Here is a 22,715-nt window from a genome sequence, read left to right as displayed (position 1 = left end):
AATAAACAAAGCTTTTAAATTCCATTTTCAACAATTTTAAGTGAAATTCCACACTCACTTGTAGACTGTGCCTCCATTGCCATGACCGAGGATGTCTCGATACCGTATGTCTTGTTCATTCATCTCCACAAGAAAGAAAGAAAAACAAAAGAGATGTCATGCTGTGGATGGAAATGTCAAGGAAAAGCAACTCTAGGCCATAAACAACAAGCAGTCTGGGTCATTTCAAGTTCAGCTGCAAGAACGAGAAGATCAATACAACATTTGCTGTCCAATTTATAAAAGACGATACCAAGGGACAAAGTGATGGAAAGTTTAATGACAATTTGTTTGCCTGGGTCATTTCATTAAAGTTTGATAAAAGGTGTCAAAATGGAATGATATAATATAGCTCAAGAGGGTCAGGTCACAGATACTGATAGGAAAAGGGTCTCCAGAACAGCACATAACCAAAGCCAAAGTTGGAGGTGAATGGAAACAATCCAACAGAAAACTGTCATCTTAAGTATGGCTCAAAAAGTTGATGATTTATTCTGGAATCAGCATAACCGATACTAATTGAGTGACAGTTCTGGCAGTAGGAAAGCTTCTCAGTGCTTCATTTATCTGCCTTTTAACAAAGGCAAATCTTTGGAAAACACAGTCTTGAACTGCTCTCCAATAAAGATCATTTTCCTTGAAATACACAACTAATTGCTTGCCTCGATCTTTCTGTTCGCCAGGACAACTCTCCAGACATGAGGATATCCTTGGATCTTCAACAGAAGCCCGACATAAGCGCCGTACATTGCAAATACTGGAATTTGGGATCTTTCTGATATTGCCTTTATAAAAGCTTATTATAGCATTGAATGAGCAATTCCAATGTAAAACTACAGTTCAACCTTCTCCTGTACAAATACAGTTATTCTGATTTTCCACGTAAATCACCTACTAAAAACAAAACCACCCAAACACTAAAAGCATTTTTGCAATGCAAGTGTATACTTGAAAAAAGAGATATATCATCAGAATAAATTCCAGGCTATATGCATTTTCTATTCCAAAAAGATCTTCCTCATTGCCTGAAGTTGTAAAGGATTGGGCAAATCCTGTATTAAGAGAGATTTTCCTAGGAAACATTAACTCATTTCTAGTAACTATTTATATTTTATGGGATACCAGGTTAAACATTCCACATGAGTTGGCACGGCTGCTTACAGACTCGGTCACTTTTGTGTTAAAAGGCATCAACCCCCCATACGATATGTCTGCTCTACAATCACTGATGTGATTAGAGATCACGTTAAGCACATCTGAAATAGCTTCAAATCAGTGATTTCAAGTACCACAAGTACCATGGTGACAGCTCACCACAAGCCAACTATCTGTATTTATCCACCTTCCGAAACAGCTTTTAAGTTCAATATGGACACGTGCCCTCAAGTTACTAAGCCGTATTTAAGCATCCCCTTTCATACGATGTCAGTGAAGAGAAGAGGAACCTTCCTTCAACTGGAACAAGTAAGTGATGGTAAAATGCCCTAAAGAGTCAATACTCAGCATGTCTTAGGAACAAAAAATGGAATATTAATTGATTTTAAATAATATGTTTCAAAGACATAACTGCTGAACTCCGAAATCTGTGTTCTTTTCTTTCACTACCTGAATAAACAGCACCCTTGTTTCACACAGGAAATACTGTGCATTTCTTCCAGCAAGGGTAGAATCTCCAAATTCTGAACAATTTCAAAATACCTCAAAGCAGAAGCTGACTCTACATTATCACCTATTTGTACTTAAACCTGGGGCCAGATATCTTAAGAGGGTATGAAACTGCCCATTCAAGTATCAAGGTTTATGATGAAAATGAAATTTAGTTTAGTACTGAGAGCTCTTGCTTATTGCATCAGTCAGAAAATACAAATAGAGGAGAGAAAAAAGAGACACCTAATGAGGAACAAGAATTCCTGGGTTTTAAAATACGTGAAGAATCTATACTGGATCCTAAAAAATCATTTCTCTCAGACTGCAGTACTCATTAATATAAAGCACACACTGGGTTTAAGGAGTTCTGCTCTTCTAAGCTGGAGGACTTTAATTCTCCAGTCTTCGACGTAACAACAAACATCTTTTTCCTACATTCCCAGCAATGTTCTTCTAAACATAACTCTTAAGAGAAATTAAATGAATCCACAAAGCCATGAACTTGTATCTTTGCTTCTTGGAGGGGGAAAAAGAAGAATTTTTTGCAGTTACACAAGTTATAAGCAACAAATTGAGCAGAACCAGAGACATAAAGTGTGTTCTCTTTTCTCCTGCTTTTTGCTAACTGGTAAAAGGAGTTATTTGCTTCACACCAGTCCCTAAAAGACAGTGCTATGAGCAGCTCCATCCTCTGCCACTGCACTACTTGCACCCGCTGCCAGGCCAGCACCAGTTCTTGTCTCTATGCACAAAGAACAACCAGAAACCCAGGGTGAAACAGGAAGCCCGGGGTGGAGCAAGTATCTGCCAGCAACCGACAGAGAGATAAAGTGTGATTTACTGGCTCAAATAAAGATGCCAAAAACATGTGGTGATTTATTTATTTTACTGGGAAAACTGGATTCTCAATCATAAAATGATAACATAATAACAATGAACTCGACAGTAAGGGCTGGAATATTAAACCTGCAAACCCAAGTTTGATTGGATGCCAATAGTAACGGAATTAATGACAAAGTGAAAGAGACTTCAATTACGGATCAGCAAACAAAACATCCCTTGCTTATACCTGCTGGTTTTGAAAGAAATCAGTGTCTATCTCTTGTAAATCATTAAAACCAAAATGCTCAATTAATCCTTATTTTATATGGAGAGGCCTGACAGAGGCAAAGTCCTATCGCCATGCCTTTGCTTTACGAATTGAAGCAATAATGGTTTCAGAAAGCAGTCACACTCTATGAGCAGACAATTGAAGAGATTTAGTAAATCCCACTTTATAGAGCAGAGACTAATCGGAAAACACAAGCCAGTCAAATGTTTCTTATGAACTGTTGACACTATATCAATGCTGAATCAATTGGTGGCATTTACTCTGAGTGACAGAAAAGAAATAAATATTTATATCACATCACCTATATCAATGAACCTAGGCAGAAAGCTATTTCTAACCTGTCAATATTTGATTATCTTGAAGAATCATGTCCCCTTCTTTTAATGATTAATATGAATTCCTTATTAAACCTAAATGGAAACTACTACAGGAATATCATTATGAATGCCTGAAAGCAGAAACTGCCAAAAAATAATAAAAAATAATAACCCAACCCATACTTAAGTAATGATGAGTGTGACTTAACTCCCCCCAGAAGGAGGAAAAGTTAAAGTTACAACTAGAGACCTATGTCCAGTTACAGAGCTGTGACCAAATTCTGCAGAACACAATGCAGCGTCACAAAAAGCATCTTCTCTCAAAAGAAAGCAGTGCAGCTCCTGCCAGGGCAAGGGGACTGAAAGGTAGGGTTAAAACTTACCTCCTATTTTCTTATTTTTCTTTGTCTTTTTAAATGGGTTTAAGTAACGTTTTTAAATATCATAATAAGAGGTTTAGTTCCTTTATGTCTTTCTAAAATTCTACTACACAGGAAAGAAATCTGTAAATCTATTGCAGGGCACAGAAAACACTCATTTCTGTTGCTGAGAACAAATGACATGCCAAATTCAGCTTATGGACTCAATCACAAAAAGATGCCTTTTACTCACATTCAGTAATTCTACTTCAAAAACTATTAGTAATATTGGAGTAATTATCAACTTGATTTTCAAGGTTCAGAAGCATGCTGCTGCTATTTACAGGATTTTAATTTATCCAGAGAAACATATTGCATAGGCATAATTTTGAAACATTAACAAATCTACCTGGTAGGCATCTGTGAATATGAAACTCAGTCTGCATGTCAGGCTTTAAAATACATTTCCAAGCTGTATTCAAAGGATGCAGTGCCAAACAGGCAAGGCTGCAGCACTGGGCTGCTCGGCTCACATTTTAGAGGGGCACTCTCATCTATTAGACCACAATGTTACAGGTGATACTGAAGGACAAGCATGAAGACCAGCCTTTATCTTCTTGACATGCTCAACTACAACTACTTGATTCATGAAATGCCAATGAGGCTTGGAGAGGTCATTGTGTGAAGGCACTGAATACGCATCTGAGATAATTAAGATTTCAGCCTTCGAAACATGGAGGGGAAGTGAACAGCAGTTAAGAAAATCAATAAGAGTCTTTTATTTGCAGTGACACAGATGTCTCAGTCAATAGAGCCTAATAGGCAAGCTTGATCGCAACGGACAGGTGCTGCCTCCAAGGCTATCAAAGGGCTTTCACTATGACAAACATTAAAACATATTTATGTTGGTGCTGCTGAAGAATCTGGGGTTCTTGTAAAGGTAGTTTAATTTAACGGTGTATATTTAATGTCATTATATTACCACAAGCCTGCCCATATACTCAGCTCAAAATTGGTACGAAATGTTTGTCCAGGACATCCATTTGCCCACCAATTGTCACTTTAAACCTTTTACTTCTGGGTGCCAGAATCTGAATGTCTGGAGCAGGAGAAGCAGCAACACGACAGCTTCCCACAACTTTGGGGGGGTTTTTTGCTTTAGTTTGTGTTTTGCGTTTTTTAAGAAGCTACAATATAAGGTGACTGCAAATAGTAGCAAGCAGTTCCTTGCAAGAACCTGCTAAATATTTAAGTATCAACTGCCCTAAAAAATACGAAGGTCATTCGAAGTGAGCAGTTGACTTAGTTATTCAAAATTGATTAACTTTCTTCCCTGAAATTGTGGCAGCAGCACAACATGTGTGAGGTACTTCAATCTATTTGGAGCTAAATCTGATTAGCACATTTTGAGAAATGGGAAGCAAATTGCTATGCCAATCAAAGTAAATCAGGACACATAACTCATTCATATCATGAAGGTTTTCATGGTCCCTCCAGTTCTGTATTAAAAGAACACATTACAGCTAAATGAGCAGTAAGCATCTCTCCACCTATTTGTGGCATGCCAATCACTGCAGAACGAGGCAGTAACGAGACATGCATGTAGCCCAGGCTCAATTCAATGCACCTACCTGGCCATTTGCAAGTATTTTCTTCAGCTCTGCAGAAGACTTTTTTAAGCTGAAAAAAAAAAAAAGAGAGAGGCAATTATTTTAAATGACTGTGCCATTTCACTTTATAAAATGAAGTGAAAGCATGAGAAACCACAAGCTGTCAGGTTAAGTTCATGGTTACATATTCCAAATAGGTTTAACTTCAGCAGTGCTGACTGAGGGTCAAGTATAGCTACTCCTCACACTGCAGACAGCACACATGGAAAGCAATGAACATTTAAAAAAACCACTCTATGTATTTTCACCTTTACAAACTGGTTTAGATACCTGACTGTACTGCCCTGTGAGATACAACCTATTGTATGCTGGTTCAAAGAAAACAAACAACAAACATATACCCTCACACACCATAAATTTCAAGAAATAACATGAAAATCGGGTTCACATCTAGTTTTCAGGTGCCCCATCTTGTTCTAAAACTCTGAAGGCATTATCCCTCAGTAACTTCTATAAATCTGCAGCAGAGTTGTGTGCTGTGGATGCTAACTCACCACCTCAACTGACCATAGACTGGAGCACGGTGAGCAGGCAGCGTACGTTCTGATTTAGGCGTCTCGGGGTCATGCCTAAATTCAGGAGAGTGAGTCCAGATTGTCACAGACTCGTATCACAGAATCCTACAAAGGTTTTGGTTGGAAGAGACCTTAAAGCTTATCCAGCTTCAACCCCCTGACACAGGCAGGGACACCTTCCACTAGAGCAGGTTGCTCCAAGCCCCTGTGTCCAACCTGGCCTTGAACACTGCCAGGGATGGGGCAGCCACAGCTTCTCTGGGCACCCTGTGCCAGCGCCTCAGCACCCTCACAGGGAAGAACTTCTGCCTCAGAGCTCATTTCAATCTCCCCTCTTGTACATCCATTCCAGGTCAACCTGCTGCTGCTGTCCCTGGGCTTTTTCAGGAGAAACTATCCCTCTGCCAGTAGTCTTACATTACTTAAAATGACCCATACATTTTTTTTCTAGCAGAACTTGAACAAACCACAAGTATCAGCTCACTGTGTTTTGCTGGTAAAACTATTAATGGCTTCAATGCTTCCACCCACTTACAAAATACTGCTTCACCTCCTTTCCTGACAAACTCCGTTCCTTGTTCATACAACACAACAACCTGCCTGGGTAGCAATATGTCTGCAAAACTTAATCTCAAAGAGACATTCTGCTCTTATTACTGAAGTTAAAAAGTACAAAATAATATATTCTTGAAAGGCATGTGCACGTGTCTTGATCACAGATCATTATTAACAAGAACAGTGAAAACACAGATTTCATATTTGGTGGCTTTGTTCTTTAATAGGCCTCTTGTTCCCACGACTACTTTAAAGAAAAATTAAGTTTTCCAAGGAAACATAAGTTGATCTTGTCATCTTTCATGACTAACAATTTGTGAACATGAAACAAAGAGAGACTTTCAATTACTTCAAAAACCAAACTCGTAGTGCAGAAGGTTTCGGAAAAGGAATGGCAATTAACCACCAAATAAGGTGACAAGAATCTTCTAGAAGCCTCATTTTCAATGCACTTTAAGAACAAGCTCAAAGTACAGGAAGTACTGAAAGCAAAAGCACACACCAACAGAAAGCAGCTTTATTTAGTTCATCAGTGTGATAGTTTGGGAGGAGAGCTGCAGTTCATAGAGACATTCAGATTTACTGCCTTTAAGGAGTCTTGAGCAGGATCATCCCCAAGGGATGGGGCAAACTTTGCCAGAGGAGATTGACAGGGTACTGGCTTTCTTTTTTTACCTCTACAATTAGCAAAGCCACTAAAGGGAGCATCAAAACTGGGTTTAGTGGCAGTTGAAGGGGGCTACCAACAGCAGGACACCACCAGCACTGCTGCCAGCCACATGGGGCGGCATCCTCCTTGTCAATGGGTAACCACATCACATCACTCCCACCACATGAAGCTGGGCTTTGTGGGACTGTCCCACCACTGCAGCACTTCCAGGTGTCTGCCAGAGCGGGTACCGACACTGCAGTGCCTGAACAGGTCTAACGCAGTTTGATGGGTCTTTGGTCCTGACCATTTCCGCCCATTTCCTTTTGCAAAATGCTCTAGGAGAGAGCTAATGTGCTGATGCACAGATAAATGTAATATTATATGCTTATTAGAGTAATAGAATACAGGCTGAAAGGGACCTCCAGGGATTTCTATCCCACATTCAAATATGCTCTTATATGAAGAAGATGGAGTCAGACTTCTTATTTCCTTTTAAGAATACATAAGGGGTTTTTTTGCTTATTTGTTTTAACATCAGTATTGAGTACAATGACTGCCTGCAACAGCTCATGTAGTGACAGGGAATTTATGCTCCAGTATTTAAGAACAGATCTCTAGGAAAAACAAAAACACTTTCTCTTACATTTTAAGATCTTAATTTGGGGTTTCAAATTAGGATTGGAATCTAAAAGAAAAGATAAGAGAGATGGACTCCCAAACTCTGCTGAAACTGTATGAAATAGGGCACTTAAGCTGCTCAGGTTTTTCAAATATCTCAGTCCACAATAAACCTACTGAATGTGGTATCAATTTTTAAATCAGAGAATCCTAGAGTGAGGTAAGTAACAAAGACCTAAACGCACAGACTTTGCCACAGACAGTGATTATTAGATCAAGTAAACCGAATCAGCTCACCCACAGACAGTATTTCCCTGCTTTATAAAGGACAAAGCCACCTGAAACACTCAGCAAAGACTTATTTCTTTCAGGAGAAAATACTTGTGAAGAACCAGCAGTCCGAGCCTAACAAGATCCATGAATCAAGGCAATTTCACCTTCCCCACTCCACTCCTGCGTGCCCAGTAGTCATATTGAGAAAGTTATTCACCATCAAGCTTATTGTTGGTACCTCTGCACACAAGGTTCCATTTTGTTTTAATAAAAGCAAAGAAAACAAACCATATGCTCCCGTTCTTGACTCTTACCTATTGCTTGGAAGGGAATCCGAGACGGCCGAGCTGCTATTATTAGCAGCCCCTGCTCGAGTATTTACCTGCAGGCAGGGAAAGGATCTTGATCAGTCGGTTATGTTCAGAGGACACTATTCTAATTAACCTGTAATTTGCCATGAATTTCTCATTTCACTCTGAAGGTTAATTAGCTTGTTGCTAGGCTTGCTGGTGGTTCAGGGCTTGCCTCTATGTAGGTTAGCAGGCTATAGAATTCCTGGACCACACTACATAATCTTTACATCTTAAAGGCTTAGCTAAATAATACAAAAAAAGGGATATGCCCACCATTTCTTCTCATTTTAAAACCTAAACAGTCATTTCATATACCTGTAGCCTTCTGCATTTCAAAATGGGTATGATCACAGAAGCAATAAGCATACCTGAATAAATCAAACCACCTAAAAGAATTTCACTGCTGTGCCTTCCACACTTAGATAAATGACTGAAATCAAATTAATACATTGGGGTTTTTTTAATGCTTTGAAGTAGAAGCAGACGTTAGTTGATAAACTGAGTATTAAAATGTAGGCACTTATTAGCAGAGGTTAAAAACAACAAGAAAGGCAATTCCATTCCTAACAAAACTGTATATACAGCTCCTGCAGCCAACACTCAGAAAATGAATCCTTCTCCCACCCTCACCAACAAAAAAATTAAAGGGAAAAAAAAAAATCTGCTTGTCAGAGCTCAAGAAAGTGCAGTTTTATTTGACATTTCAATAAGTGGAACACAGCATTACAAATCCATCTAACTTTACTGAAACAATTATTGAAATTCCTACCTTCAGGCCATGTATGTTCCGTTTCCCGGGAGGTTTGCAGGCTGAAACAGTAATTGACTAAATTGTAGAACACATCAGGGCCATTTACAAATTTGCTCAAAATGAATCTTTTAAAAAGAAATGAGGGTGACACCAAAATTAGCAGAGAGAAATGATTGAAAAGTGCCTCACAAGACCCAGAGTGGGAATTATGAACCAGGATTTTTAACTTGCAGGAGTGAGCATTTATAAATGCTGAGAGCTTTCTGACACTGTGTAATATAAATTCTAATTTCTGCTTAAAACACATCAAAATCAAGAGGGCTGCTGGCTCAAATGATCAGATTCTTTTTGTAATTCAAATTAAAATCTTATGTCACTATATTTTCACATGCTGTATTTTTTTTTTTCCCTGGCATTTAACAGAAATATTTGCAAGATACATTTAAAGGACCCAGCTGCCACACATCATGAATTAGTCACATTGTCAAACACAGACAGTTTGTTTTCAATGTGGAAAAAAACATGACAGGGGCAACAGCAACCAGATCATATAATGCAATATAAATGTAATGCAAAATACTGCACTGCGGACACAGATGTAGGAATGTGGCACCTTATGATGACGTTTGGATTTAGAGAGGGACCTGCTGCTTGAGGAGAAAGTATTTTCCTCAAGTCTCTCCAAGTGTATATTGCCTTGTTCTTCTGTTCAGTGGATGTGCTTTTGTCAAATGTTAAAGCCACAAAGGCTTCCAGCTACATGTTACAGACAGTTCCCATTTTAAAACTACAGTGCCCTACAAATTGTATGTTAAAGGGCCTGTCACTTTTGATTGATTGTCTGAGGAGGGATGAATTTGATTTTTCTCTTTCTCTGATGCACGTGCATTTCCCTTCAATTTTTGACAGCAGGAAACAGAACTATTTATTAGTCAGAAAGACACAGATGATAGTTATTAAACACATCAGTTAGGGCCAGGCCACGTGCCTTTAAATGGCATCAGAAATTACTGTGTGCATCTTAAAGAAGAAAAATATTATGATACTGTGAGCATCAAAAAATAAATCAATCAGAAAACAAAAAACTATTTAAAATACACGTATAAGCATATTATATTTTTTCCAATAGATTAAAATCAGCATTATGAGCAAGATATTGAAAGAATAGTATTTTTTATGATACATATCTGAATGGTATCTTCACCTTGAATTCCACACATGGGATATATATATCACAGGATATCTATATCTATATATCTATCTATATAGATGTCATAGACAGGGTATAGATATCTCTCTCTATATAGATATTATAGACAGGATATATATATTTGTATGTATATATACATATCACAGGAGATATATATATACATTATATGTATATATCTGTATGCAAACACACTCTTATTTCTATACATGCATACACGAAGGTTTATTTTCAGTATAAAAAAAAGAACTCTGGCTCTTATTACCTAGACAGCAACAATACATTTCTTTACAAAAATACACTAAATACCAATTTTTCCCCTTAAAGACATTTAAGTTATCAAATGAACACAGCACAGGCAAGGTAATGCTGGATGGCACATGGACCATTGCTACTGGCAGGCTCCATGGAAAGCACAAGTTCTTGGAAGCTGACTGGAGACAGCAACTGGGAAGCTTCTGAGGAAGTGAGAGGGGCAGAAAGGGAAAAGGACTCAAAGGAAGACTGGCCTTGCAAAGAAAGCTCCTAAGAAGGGAGAACCTGCAATTACAGGCAGAAAGCTGCACATTACTGATAGGGCTTTAAACTGCAGTACATAGAGAGACATGGCCAAAAGGGCATGGAAGAAAAGCGCTTGTGCTAACAGAATTTGGGATGTTCATTAGAGGCAGGACAAGACAGAAAACAATGCAGAAGAGTGCATTTTGTTCAATACTGCAGAAGAGCAGCAACAGAACTTGGAGGCGGGCTGGGTACGAAGGGAGTAGCTTTAAATCTGTAACCTAGAAAGAAAAGATGTTTTAAGAAGGTGATTTGGAAAGATGAAACAGCAACTCGGCTCTGAAACAGTTTAGAATTACTGACAAGCCACTGACAAGGAAATACCCAGCAGACACGTGTATAGTTGAGCCAATGGTGAAAACGTGGAGATAATACATAGGGATTGTATCAACAGCATGGAGATGAATTCTGAATCGGTACAAAGAAGATTATCCTCAGATGTAAAGCAAATAGAGAAAGAAGACAAGAGCAGGAGTAGGAATCTACTTGGCTGGTTCCTCAGAAACAACCCAAAAGGAGAATTTAAAAGAAGGTTAAGCCTGCTTTGTAATTTCAAATGTCCCTTTAAGCACTGAGGCATGCAGCTACTGAGCTTATCACAACTTCTTTGAACTGCTTGCTTAAGGGGGAATATATCTAATTGCCTTCTATTTCCAAGAAGGGTTCCCTACCTACTATGATCACCCACTAGATCAGTTTCTCCAAGCCACATGAAAGCCTCACAGTTTATTTCTTGCACGTGGTGGTCAGTTGGTTTAGACAGGGTGTATATCAGTAATTAAATGGTCTTCTACAGAAGAGGTCTCTTCTACAGAGAGAAAGGTCTCAGCCTTTCTCTAAGAACCCTGTAAGACCCTCACATCTCAGCCTGGGAAGAGGCAGAAGGCAACTTGCCTCTTCACAGTGGCCCTTGTACTCATCTCACAAGAACACATCTTGACTGCTGATAGCTCTGGAGTCCCACAGCTCAAGTATCTGGGAGTCCCCCCCTCAATGGGATCCTGCAGCCTGAGCCATGGAAGAATAATCTCTGTATTCCCCTTGAATTCAGGTCTCTGTTCCACAGGAGCACACTAAGCTACCAGGGAACCCAGCTTCCTTTGGAGACCTTATTAGCATGTGTTTGAGAAGGCTGTTGGTTAATTGCCCAATTCAAACTTCAGAGAGTTGTAAGTAATGGAAGTCAAGAATGTTTAATTGGGAAACTCATGGTATGATTATTTGTGTAATATCAGTTAAGTGAGAAGAGTTTCATTTTTAATTATTTCAATTAATTTATTGCTAGGAGATTTACTTGGAGAATTTAAACCTGTTTCATCAATTAAGAAGCAGATTCAAAGAGCATCTGAATGAATCAGTGGAGTTATGTAACGTATCAGTCTTTCCTTAACCATTATTGGAGTTCAGAGATAGCTAGAGCATTCCCCAAAAACAAACCAGCTGCCTACGGATTTTTGTTTGGGATGTAGATGACCTATTTTTTAATTGCCTCAGCCCACATAACTGACTAATAGTCCTCCTGAACAGGGAGAGATGTAAAGTACTTGGGATCATTTGGATACCACTTTTAAGTGCCCAAATCTCACTTAAAATGTGTCACGGATCGAGCTGCTGTGGCTGACATGTTCCCATTTTCAAAGTGAACAACGACAGTCTGTTAAACTGATCAATGATACTAGAAGATCTTAAGAAAGTCCCATTTTCTTAATAACCCAAAAAAGTTATTCATCTGCTTTGGTTTGAATACATGCAGAACCATCACCATTGAGGTTTTTAAATGTACTTAAATATGTCCTATGCAAACTGAAGCTAGTTAGTCTAATTTACTCCAGTAAATTAGCTATTTTACATGCAATAAATGTAGTTTTCACTACACTCCCCACAATAATGAATTCTTCTATCCAAATTAAGAGGTAAACATCATGTTATGTGCATTTAAACCTCCCCAAAAACATAACTGTTGATGAAACGGTTTACTGATATCATCATTGTTGATTAGAATTTGTTCAGCATTACCTCTTGGATATATCTGTAGAGGCTCTATTAACTGTCCATTTACTTGCTGTTCCATTATAGTGGAGTAATACTGCAAAGAGATTAAAGAAAGAGATTACTCAGTTTTGTATAAATGTAGTAAGAGCTCTTATGGATTGTTTAATTCAATGCATTTTAATTTTTTTAAATTGCCATAGTACAAATGAGCCTTTAGGATGCTTTCTTACCATTTGCAATGCTCACACAATGAAGTGGTATGGGAGGAAGGTAACCCAGGGGCTGCATTAGTACTGACTCCAAGCCAGGGATCTGTTCTTGGCTCAACTACACAAGTTCCAGGCACACCTGAAACCTGGGAATACTTCAGATGAGCAAGCAAATGAAACATTTACAGCAAACACAGCAGTTGTCACACCTGGAGAAGCTGGGAAAAACCAGTCAAACGTGGAAACAAAGAAATGCTGTAAATATAAGCAGAAACTGTGCAATCAGGAAAAATCTGAGGCAAAAAGGGATCTGGAAATTATCCAAGAACTGGCAGCGATGAAGCACAGTCAGGGCAGTTGAGGCCACATCCCACACAAGCAGAAATGCTATGCATCGCCTCAGTGTGCACATCTAACACAGGCAATGGAAAGCCACTGCCGACATGCTGCGACCTTGGACTCTACAGGAACTGCCAGGAATGACCAGGGGGAAGTTTATTGGTAAAGAAAGGTGAAGAATGGATGAAAAGGGATGCAAAAGTATCTGAGAACATTAAGACCCAAGAAGACATAAAGTATGTAATGTGGTATGAGGAAGCCTGAGAAGTGGCTTCTCATCGGATGGCATCCTCGTGAAATTGAGGAAGAAGAGCGGGATTAAATAAAGATTTGGACTAAACAGTGAAATCTCCATTAGTCTTTTTTAATCGACCTTCACTCCCGAGAAGGGGTGAACACTCACCAGACAGGACATTTAACATCACAACCAGACAACCCGGGGCAGGAGACAGACCTTGCTATCAGTTTACTGCCTACAACCTGCACATCTCTCATCACAACGTGTTATACGCGTTGAAAGCACATCACAAAGCGCGTTTCTTCTGCAACCACCAAACATCTTTTGAAGCAAACACATTGGCTGTGGGCCAGATCTTCATGGCATAAATCAGTGCAGCTCCACTGACTTTCATGCTAATTCTCACCAGCCGAGTGTGGTCTAAGACTTCAGCATGTCACTGTTACCAGCGGCTTGTGATACTGTTACTCAAACTGGCAAGAATGGATGTCAACAAGGAAAAAAAAGCATTCTAAGTCTCTGTGGAATCAAGCCACAGAAATACACAAGCCACGTGTATTTCGCGCACACTGATGGCTTCCTGCAACACAAGCATTTTTCCTTATGCAACTTAAATAAGACAAAAGTTTATTAACTAGCTAGTGTTACAAAACACTTTCCTCTTAGAATGGGATTAAACATGGACTGGAGTAAGCAAATGTTAAATGCACACCAAAGTCAATTTATATGCAGAGGTTTTCAGTGCTTCTGTTTTCCACATTCGTGTCAAGAAACAGGAAGACATTTCCTTTTGTTAAAAACCTATAATGAAGAAAACTGCTGAGAGTTTAAGGATCCATCCAGCCCTACCTCCTGCATGTACATCTGATGTGGTGCTGCTAAAAGCATTCCCCTCATTAAAATCTCACCACAAGGTTTTTGAGGGGGGCATCTCATTCTTTTTACTGTACAAACATATAAATCCACATCTTAAATAAACACGTACTTACAAAGAGCAAAACTCTTCATACCAAAAGCTCACTCTTGAAATAATCAACTTGCAGGAGTCAGGACTACCCCATAGACTTATATTGTATCGGGGGGCGGGGGTCATGAGTAACACACCAAATCCTTCCCCACATCTCCACATCCCTTTATAAATAAGTATCACTGGTACCTAACAGTTATGGAGCTGTGAAGGAACTTCCTGCTCTGCTGGGAGCCAAAACTGCTTCAGAAAACCAAACTTTTTTATTACCATTTTACTAGTGGCATTCTATGACCTTAAGACATATATATACACACACAGAGTATAAACACATATGACATCTTCTCTAGAATAACAAACTAAACTAAACATATAGGAGACTGTTCTCTACCAAAGAGAAAAAAATAGAGGGAGAGGAAGAAAAAACCACAGCCCTCTCCATTACTCAAACAGTGATGACAAGTAAATGAAATATCAATCATGTAAGCTGTCAACCTTTCGGGACAGCAATAACTGTTAACAAGTAGTCTGGAAAAATTGTCTGAAAATGACTTGTCCTCCACACATGAGCATTTGAGGTTTCCATGGAAAATTAAGATGCCAGTGGCTATTTGGAACATTGTTCAGGTATTCCTTTTAATGGAAAATTTGCCAGTTATTGATCCAGAGCATGTACCCCTTGCTTCCAGAAAGCTGCGAGCAACTTTCCAATCAGTGCCTGTCAAAAAAATTACTGCCTTTTTATACTGATACAAGACAACAGCTAAAGTGCAGCTCCACAGCTACTCAATGGCTGGCTGTAATTAACCACAATGCACAGCACAAAAATGACTTTATTCACCATCCCACAGTGTTTGCATTGATATAACACGAAGTGTTCCTGCATACTCTAAAATAACCCCAGAACTGCCTGAAATAACTTACTGCCAAGTTCAGAAACCAAAAAGCTTAGGGATAAGAGGTGATTCAAAACATCTTCCCCAATGACAGTGTCACACCTGCATGGAGTAGATCTGTATTCTCAGGGAATTAAACTTAAATAAACCCCTTTGCTTTCATTCAGGAGAACACTGGAACTGGATGCAAACTGCACCCTGTCAAAATTCCTAGAAATATTTCAGCAGCTGCTCAATCCTCCAAATATTTGTTGCAGGCCTCAAAATAGTCAAAAATTAGTATTTTTATTTCCCCAGTATATTCTTCAAGATTACAGTAAATTCAATCCTTTTCTTGCAGGGTAAGAACATTTGTTTTCTTATAAACATAGCCCCAGATGACACCTATAGAATGTTAGAAAGTTAAACCATCAATGCAACACTCAAACAGAAAACTAGTTTAAAACTGAAGGGAAAATTTTCTGAGAAGAAAAGCTGCTGAAGCAGAAAGAAGTCATTTACAGACATCCCATAATTTTTAAGGGAAAGCAGAGAGTTGAGCAATCATAACTCTAATGTACTGAAACTTTAACAGTAAGCTTGGAAGCATAGCAAAAAGATGACCTTACAAAGGCATGATTAATCTTAAGACTGTGCCAGGAAAACTCAAGTTTTCCAGTTTAACAGCAAAAATGACAGACATTTTATCAGGGAAATATCAAGAAACACAGGAATTCCAGTGGGGAAGCATCACCAGTGATCCAGCTGTATGAAACAGAACAAAATAAACCTCAAACAAGGCCAAAAGCCCCTTGACTGCAGCAAGATTTTTCTTCCTTTCTTTGACACAACTGTCTTACGCTCTTTAATATCAAACTTGTAATAGAATGGTTTCACCTCCTCTGGAAGAAAACTGCACATGAGAGAGGTTTATTTAATAAATCCCTGGAGTTTCACAGAGATCAATCACCAGCATCTGGAACCTGCACTTCTCTGACCCCACGATTAAGTCAGAGGCAATGACTAAAGTCTCTGTGAAGCAGGGTCTGCTAACAGACTTCCAGTCAACCAGCATCCACCCAAGCCTGAGCAAACCAAGAAATAGTACAACCCTGCAGATACCAGAATGATCAGAATTCCATGGAGGAGCCCTTCCTGGAGCCTAGAAAACACGAGCTTCCTTCATGAAGTTTGATGTATTTACATGCTAAGTTCACAACAACAAAACTACATTGTTCTGGCAAAGACTAGAGAGTATGTGCCTAAGAGGGATCCATTAAGCAGAGGCTCGGGTGTGATGGAGGTGATCCAAGCATGTCCCTGCTCTGCTTCCTCTGCAAGGGGGAACTGGTGAGAAGGACTGAACGAATCAAGTCATTAAGTCCCACCTACAAACGGTAGTAAACTGAGTTTGTTTCTGATATGGTCCAAGTTAAGGCCATTAATATAACAAACAGTGCATTTTCTAAGGAACTAGCAGCCCATCTGGCTTGGAGAGAAAATACCCATTTGTTATTTTCTTGCTTATCAATTGCATTTGAAATGAAACGTCAGGTGATTTTTTTTCACTTATATCTGCAACACGAAGCTACATTCAAATTATTCTGTTTCAAGAAGTAACTGCATACTTGATTCCTGTAGACAGATTTTATATTTATAGGTATCTAGACAGATTTTACACACATCTCTGTCTTTAAAGGCACACACAGACACATCCCTCTTGTATTAAAAAACAGAAATACGTCTTTAAATCCTCTCTGAATATTGAGCCTGCAGCTACAATGAAACTCTTCTGTGAGGAGGGGTGAGACAGTCTCCAGATGAAAGTAGATTTTGAAAAATTTTTAGAGCCCAGGGGTTCATTTTTAATGAGCCGTTACTTTAAGTACTGCATAAAAAATACAAGAAATTGATAGTCCATTTAGCCTGCACTATACCTAATGCAAAAGTCATTAAGATGCATTATTCTTAATGTTTATGATATGATCATTAAGTGTACAAGTCTCTTTTTTCTAAAAAAAGTCAAGCCTGTCCATGTATCTCATGTGCTGCAGTTTTTAAAACACCTACATTTAATACAAGAATATTTTACTCTAACTTAATACAGGAATATTGTCCTGTGAGCACTGCAGCTGATGTTAACACTTGGATACAAGTAAAAATACACAAACAGAAACTGATAAACATAGAAAATATCAGCATTTGTTATACTATACCTACATAGGACAGCATGGCTTTCATTTCTTCATCGCTTCTAACAGTAATCCGGTCACCGTCCTCATCTTCATCTAACAAAGAAATGCATTACATTCGTGAGCAATGGAAGAAGGATATTCACAATTTTAATACGTAAGGGTTTTACCTTAGGTGCTCAAAACTTTGCTCTCAACAGTTATTTTAGTGCCAGAACCTCTCCAGAAGCCAAGCACCTTATGTATGCTGTAATACCCCTCACTGAAACCCACCAAGGTATTCTTTTGACACAGCAAACATGAAGCAAAGTTTCTTGTTATGCTTCAATCCTCCCAGATGGAATTACGTTTTGGCAGGTTTTCCATCAGAAATCAAAATAAAACTAAAATAAAATTGTTTCTCTCCTCGTAAAAGCTTCTGGTCTTATTGTCAACCCAACCTCAACTCACCTGCCCTCTGCCAAGATCTTCCCAGCCCTCTATCCCCATCCCTGTCACACGCACACGGGAATCTTGGCTTCTTCATGACACAGCAACGCCGGCTTAAAAATGGTATCTTTTAAGTGGACACTAATCCACAAGGTTTATACAGAGAAGTTCAGATGAAGTTTGTGAACCAGCAAAACAAGTCTGTGTTTTGTTCGTTGGGCAGATGTAGGTGAAGGGGAGGCTGGAGGCAGGAGCAGCATTATCAGGCAATCATGGTTTCATGATGAAGGCCCAGGCATGGCCACAAACACACAGACAAAGCACTTCTGCAGTAAGGAAAGAGGCTGCTGCAGAGGCAGAAGCAGAGGAAAGGCAGAGAGATCCAGAGAGGCTCCAGCAGAGCAAAGCATTCAGGAAGAATTATTAATATGAAGATCTGAAGGAGGAAAAGACCTTCCAAAGACATATGGTGGATTCAGCAGGTGCAGATTTACCAGGGGGCTCAATCCCCCCCATTAGCACCAGCTGGTGCAACAACACACTCCAGTGTCACAGACAGCAGTTGCTGAGACACACTGTGACGTTCCTTCAGCAGTGTCCACCCGCCCTCTCCTGCACTGCTCCTCGTGGGAAGCTCTCACACTTCCACTGACTGGAGACCTGCACCCCATCCAGATGAAGGAACAGAGCCCTCCCCTCCAAATCAGCTATGAAACAGCAAGTTCTTTTTATTGCTTCAGCTTTGGGGGAGAAGGGAGGGGTTTGTGATCTGCCTCCAATTTTTGCCTGCTGCTATTTAAGTATCTTCCTTAGATACTTATTAAAAAACTAAAAACTAAACCAAAAACCAAAGCACATCAGTGCACAGCCCAGTTTTATACTTGTTTTTACCCTTTGGATTAGAAGCTCTGAAAATAAAGTAACAATGAAACAGCCAAAGAATGGCTAACAAATTCACATTCCTTTTTGCCCAGAAAACTCCCATTGTGGGGAAACTAACCATGCAGGCCTGAAGCCTGAGATATCCATCTCTTCCCAAAAACTGATGGTGCGTCAGGATGAGGACAGAGAGAGCAGAACTGTTCTGCCCGTGATTCAAGGTGCAGGCAAGCCAGTCAGAAAGCTGTAAGGTAACAAAAGAAAAGCCCTTTGCCTGAGCTAACGTGCACTGGGAAATCAAGGAGCAACACACACATCATATTCCAAACCCCTGTTAAATATCAGAGGGCGAGGACATGGAGGTGAGCAAGTGCATTTCCACATTAGGTCTGCTCCTGGCCAGCTCAGGGTGCAAGCAGAGGCTGGGGCAGTCAGTCTGTCCCCATCTCTACAGACATGCTCTAACTGATCTATGTGCTCTCTGCAATCACAGCCCTGCATATCACATCAGCATTAAAAAGTGCCATTATGTCCCTGGATGAAAACTCACTCTTGCTCCTGGTTATGCACAAGAATCAGGGAAGAGATCCAACAAATTACAATTACCCCAAAAAAGGAGTTTGTTCATTTTGCCTCTGAAAACCTACCAGGTAATTTTGAGGCTATAATGAAAAAGAGAAAAACAATGCAGAACAGAGAGCAAAACAAGAGACAAATAAGAAGGAAAAAAGTAACATAAAAACCTCAGAATTACACTTTTTAAATGTCCTGAAAGAGAGCTATGGGACACTGGAAATGTGGGAGCTAGAACTGGAACAAGACAGCACAGCCACGTCCTTCAAGAGCCTCATGGAAATTTAACTGGTGAACTGCCAGATTGCTAAAAGTACTTGCTAGGGTTAGTAGCCTGCAGCAAGTCATGAATGATGAAAAGATTAAGAAGAGTTAGTGAGTTGAAACTGAATGTTTCCTTGCCTGGAAACGTTTTAGGCAGCAAGGAGGAGGAGCTGTAAAACTGCTACCTGGCCAGAACCCAAGTCCCAGCCGCAGTGGGTAAACGAGGAGGGAAAGGCTGAAGAAGCAGCTGTTGGAATAGTGAACACAACAAATGCCATGCATCAACCAGAAGGGATCAGAGTGAAATGCAGAAGAGGGGAAACATGGCACAGAGAGATGAATATATGGAGATAAAAGCCATTGAACAGGCCTGGCTTGAGGGAACAGACTGAGCTGGGGCCACCAAAAAAAGACAAAGAAAGAAGTGGAAAACTCTCAGAGCCACTTGCAAAACATTTATAAAAATCACACATTATTCATTGCAAGTGGTTTAGAAATTAACTCTCTAGTTCTGAGAATGGCAGAATTCCTGATGGTGATACAAAGAGAATACATTAAAACTGTGCAGATGAAAAGGCACAAGATGTTACCTGGCATTCAAAAAGCCAAACCTGAAACTGTCACACAATGCTTGTAAAGAGCAATACCAGAAGAAAATGTACCTCTCCTCCATGCAGAGATCCTTTGCTTTCCTACCATGACATTTAAATGGGCACAGCCCAAAACCGAGCTAGATCTGACACATGGGTTCAGAAAGATTTCCAGGCTTCTCTACTTGCCTAGAGCACAGCAATATGATTTTCCAGCACATTAGGGAAGCAAAAGTAGAACCAAAAAATCCTACATACTGGCTGGATTTTGCTAATGTCACTTAAAATGGAGGAAGAAATCCTCACAAGATACCAAAGAGAGTGCAGCAGATGGTAAACAAATATTATGAAGCAATCTTCACAAAATCTGCAGTGTGTCACAACTATACAAAATGGCAGAGTTTGGATAAAAGGATCATAACAGGCCATATGTTGTCAGTGATTTTATTTGTAGCGCTGTGCAATGCAACGGTGAAATCCACATCAAGGTCCAACAGGAGGAGAAGTGCAGCCCCAGGTAGGAGCTGCAAAGGCTGGTACACTGAAGATAACAATAACTAAACCCATAGCAGAGGAGCCTGCACTGGATGGCAATTACCCACATTTGAAGAAGCAATGAAGCAGGTGAGAACAAAGCTTAAGCTGGTGAAATCCAGGAATTTGATATGGAAAAAGTAACCAGGAAAATCACGCATCAGTATACATAACATATTTTAGATGCCAGTTAAATGGCAGGGGAAATGGGTTTGTGCAGATGTAAATGACAGACTAGAGACATGAACTGAAAGCACAGAAGCAGATGTTAGAAGACACAATGAAATAAGTATTTCCAGGAAAGTTCTACACATCGTACCATTAATATGGGCTACTGCCCTGATTGCAGCGACTGCTGCTGGTGCATGAAGTTCAAAGGAAGCTAATGTGGGATGTGGGAGGTATGGGGGAAAAATAAATATTAACAAATCATAACAAAACCTGGCAAGGTCTGGAGCCTGGGTTTGCTCAGGTCCCTGCTCAAAGTCTTGTTTTAAAAAGCAGGGCAGGAGAAATGTCAAAGCTACAGAGAAATAACACATCAGCCCCACTCTGAGGTGTCTGGAGATTTAGGAGGGGAAAACACAAACATATGAAAAGAAAGATAAAAAGCCTTGAAGGACCATAAAAACAGTATTTCCTTTGATTATCTACACACAGAATTACCCATAAATCTCTAAAGAGGGGAGAAATACTAATAAGAATGCAAGGCCCTATCTTGTCATATCTGCTCTCTCACCTTCAGCATCACTACCTTACTGATATAACACCTCTAATCCCCTCCAGCTCCTTCTTGCTATTTCATCTCTATCAAAGGAAAACACAGAGTTACATAGAAAAAAGATATAATAAGCATTAAAAGGGAATAGCAGGAGCCCTCTCCACTTGCAAGAGAACTCTAGCTCAGTATCTTATCCCCTAAGACACAGATGTTTGACTCCCCTTTTCAACTTCTTGCTCTCATGACAGGACAATCCCCCAGGAATCCTTCAAAAAAGAAAACAAAACAGGGTTCAAAGAATAGAGCTGAAATAGGTATTAGCAGATACACATCTAAATCTGCACTAGCATACTCACCAAGAGCTCTCCTAACTCAGCAAAAGCATGATACAACCCCCTTCCTGAGGTGCAAGTGTCATTATGGACAACCCCAACCTACAGCTTCCTCTGATCCTACACAGCTGCTGGTTTTCCAGGTTCCCAACCAGAACCACGTGGCTTTTTAGAGGTTATTCCTACTGCCCCAATCTAACCTGGTGTCATCCTGCAGCTCTCACACCTCCTCCAGGAGACAAAGCTGAATACCTCCCATTCTCACACAGGAGACAGAAGATGGTGCCTTTAGCTCAGGCACAGCAGAAGGAGAAAAGGAAACTAAGCCCACAGCCTACTTCCAGCAAAACACAGCCCTCTGTTCCAGGGAAAGGAAACATTAATTTCTAACACTACTATATTTGGTACAAATCTGTCTGTTGTATCCTATTTCTGGAAAAGCTGCTGCTCTTCTGGTTTCTTCCAATGAAGGATTAAAATTTTAAAGCCTTAGACCTACAGGTTCTTTATACCTTTCATTTAACTTGAGCAATATAACTGCAGTGAGGAGTGCGAGCAGGGTAAGGTCATGCTGGTAAGTAAAGCTACATTGTAGAAATATGCTCATTCAAGATATGATTAAATAATAAAATATTGCTTAGTTCAGTATTATCATTAAACTTGCATTAATGCATAAATATTTAACTGTAAGATATAATGAACATAAGTATTATTTATTTAAAAATATGACAGCCCTATAATGTGACCAAGGAGACAATTTATACAAGTCATACTTACACTCAAATGCTGTTGTCGTTGCATCTGGCAGAACTTGACCGATGACATCCTAAAATGTAAAGAAGAGTTAGCTGTGTACCAGATGGGAAATCTTAGAATGGTTTGGGTTGGAAGAGACCTTAAAGCTCATACAGTCCCAACCCCCTGCCACGGGCAGGGGCTCCTTCCACTAGAGC

At 39.7% G+C, this 22,715-nt stretch overlaps 1 protein-coding gene across 1 annotated transcript in view; it reads right to left on the bottom strand.

Annotated features, from left to right (window-relative positions):
- Positions 1–22,715, bottom strand: part of MAP2K5 (mitogen-activated protein kinase kinase 5) — a 122,334-nt gene that overhangs the window by 93,678 nt on the left and 5,941 nt on the right. The window contains exons 2-8 of the mRNA XM_010017853.1: positions 22,540–22,588; positions 17,469–17,536; positions 12,645–12,714; positions 8,879–8,919; positions 8,071–8,138; positions 5,105–5,153; positions 59–123 (exon numbers count right to left, since the gene is read on the bottom strand). Of these exons, the coding sequence (XP_010016155.1) occupies positions 59–123; positions 5,105–5,153; positions 8,071–8,138; positions 8,879–8,919; positions 12,645–12,714; positions 17,469–17,536; positions 22,540–22,588 (410 nt within the window). The remainder of the gene's footprint in view (positions 1–58; positions 124–5,104; positions 5,154–8,070; positions 8,139–8,878; positions 8,920–12,644; positions 12,715–17,468; positions 17,537–22,539; positions 22,589–22,715) is intronic.

This window comes from Nestor notabilis, unplaced genomic scaffold (assembly GCF_000696875.1).
Source record: "Nestor notabilis isolate BGI_N333 unplaced genomic scaffold, ASM69687v1 scaffold17837, whole genome shotgun sequence".
In the NCBI taxonomy this organism is placed as follows: Eukaryota; Metazoa; Chordata; class Aves; order Psittaciformes; family Psittacidae; genus Nestor; species Nestor notabilis.
The sequence above is the reverse complement of the archived record's forward strand: the minus strand, read 5'-3'. Positions and strand labels throughout refer to the sequence as shown.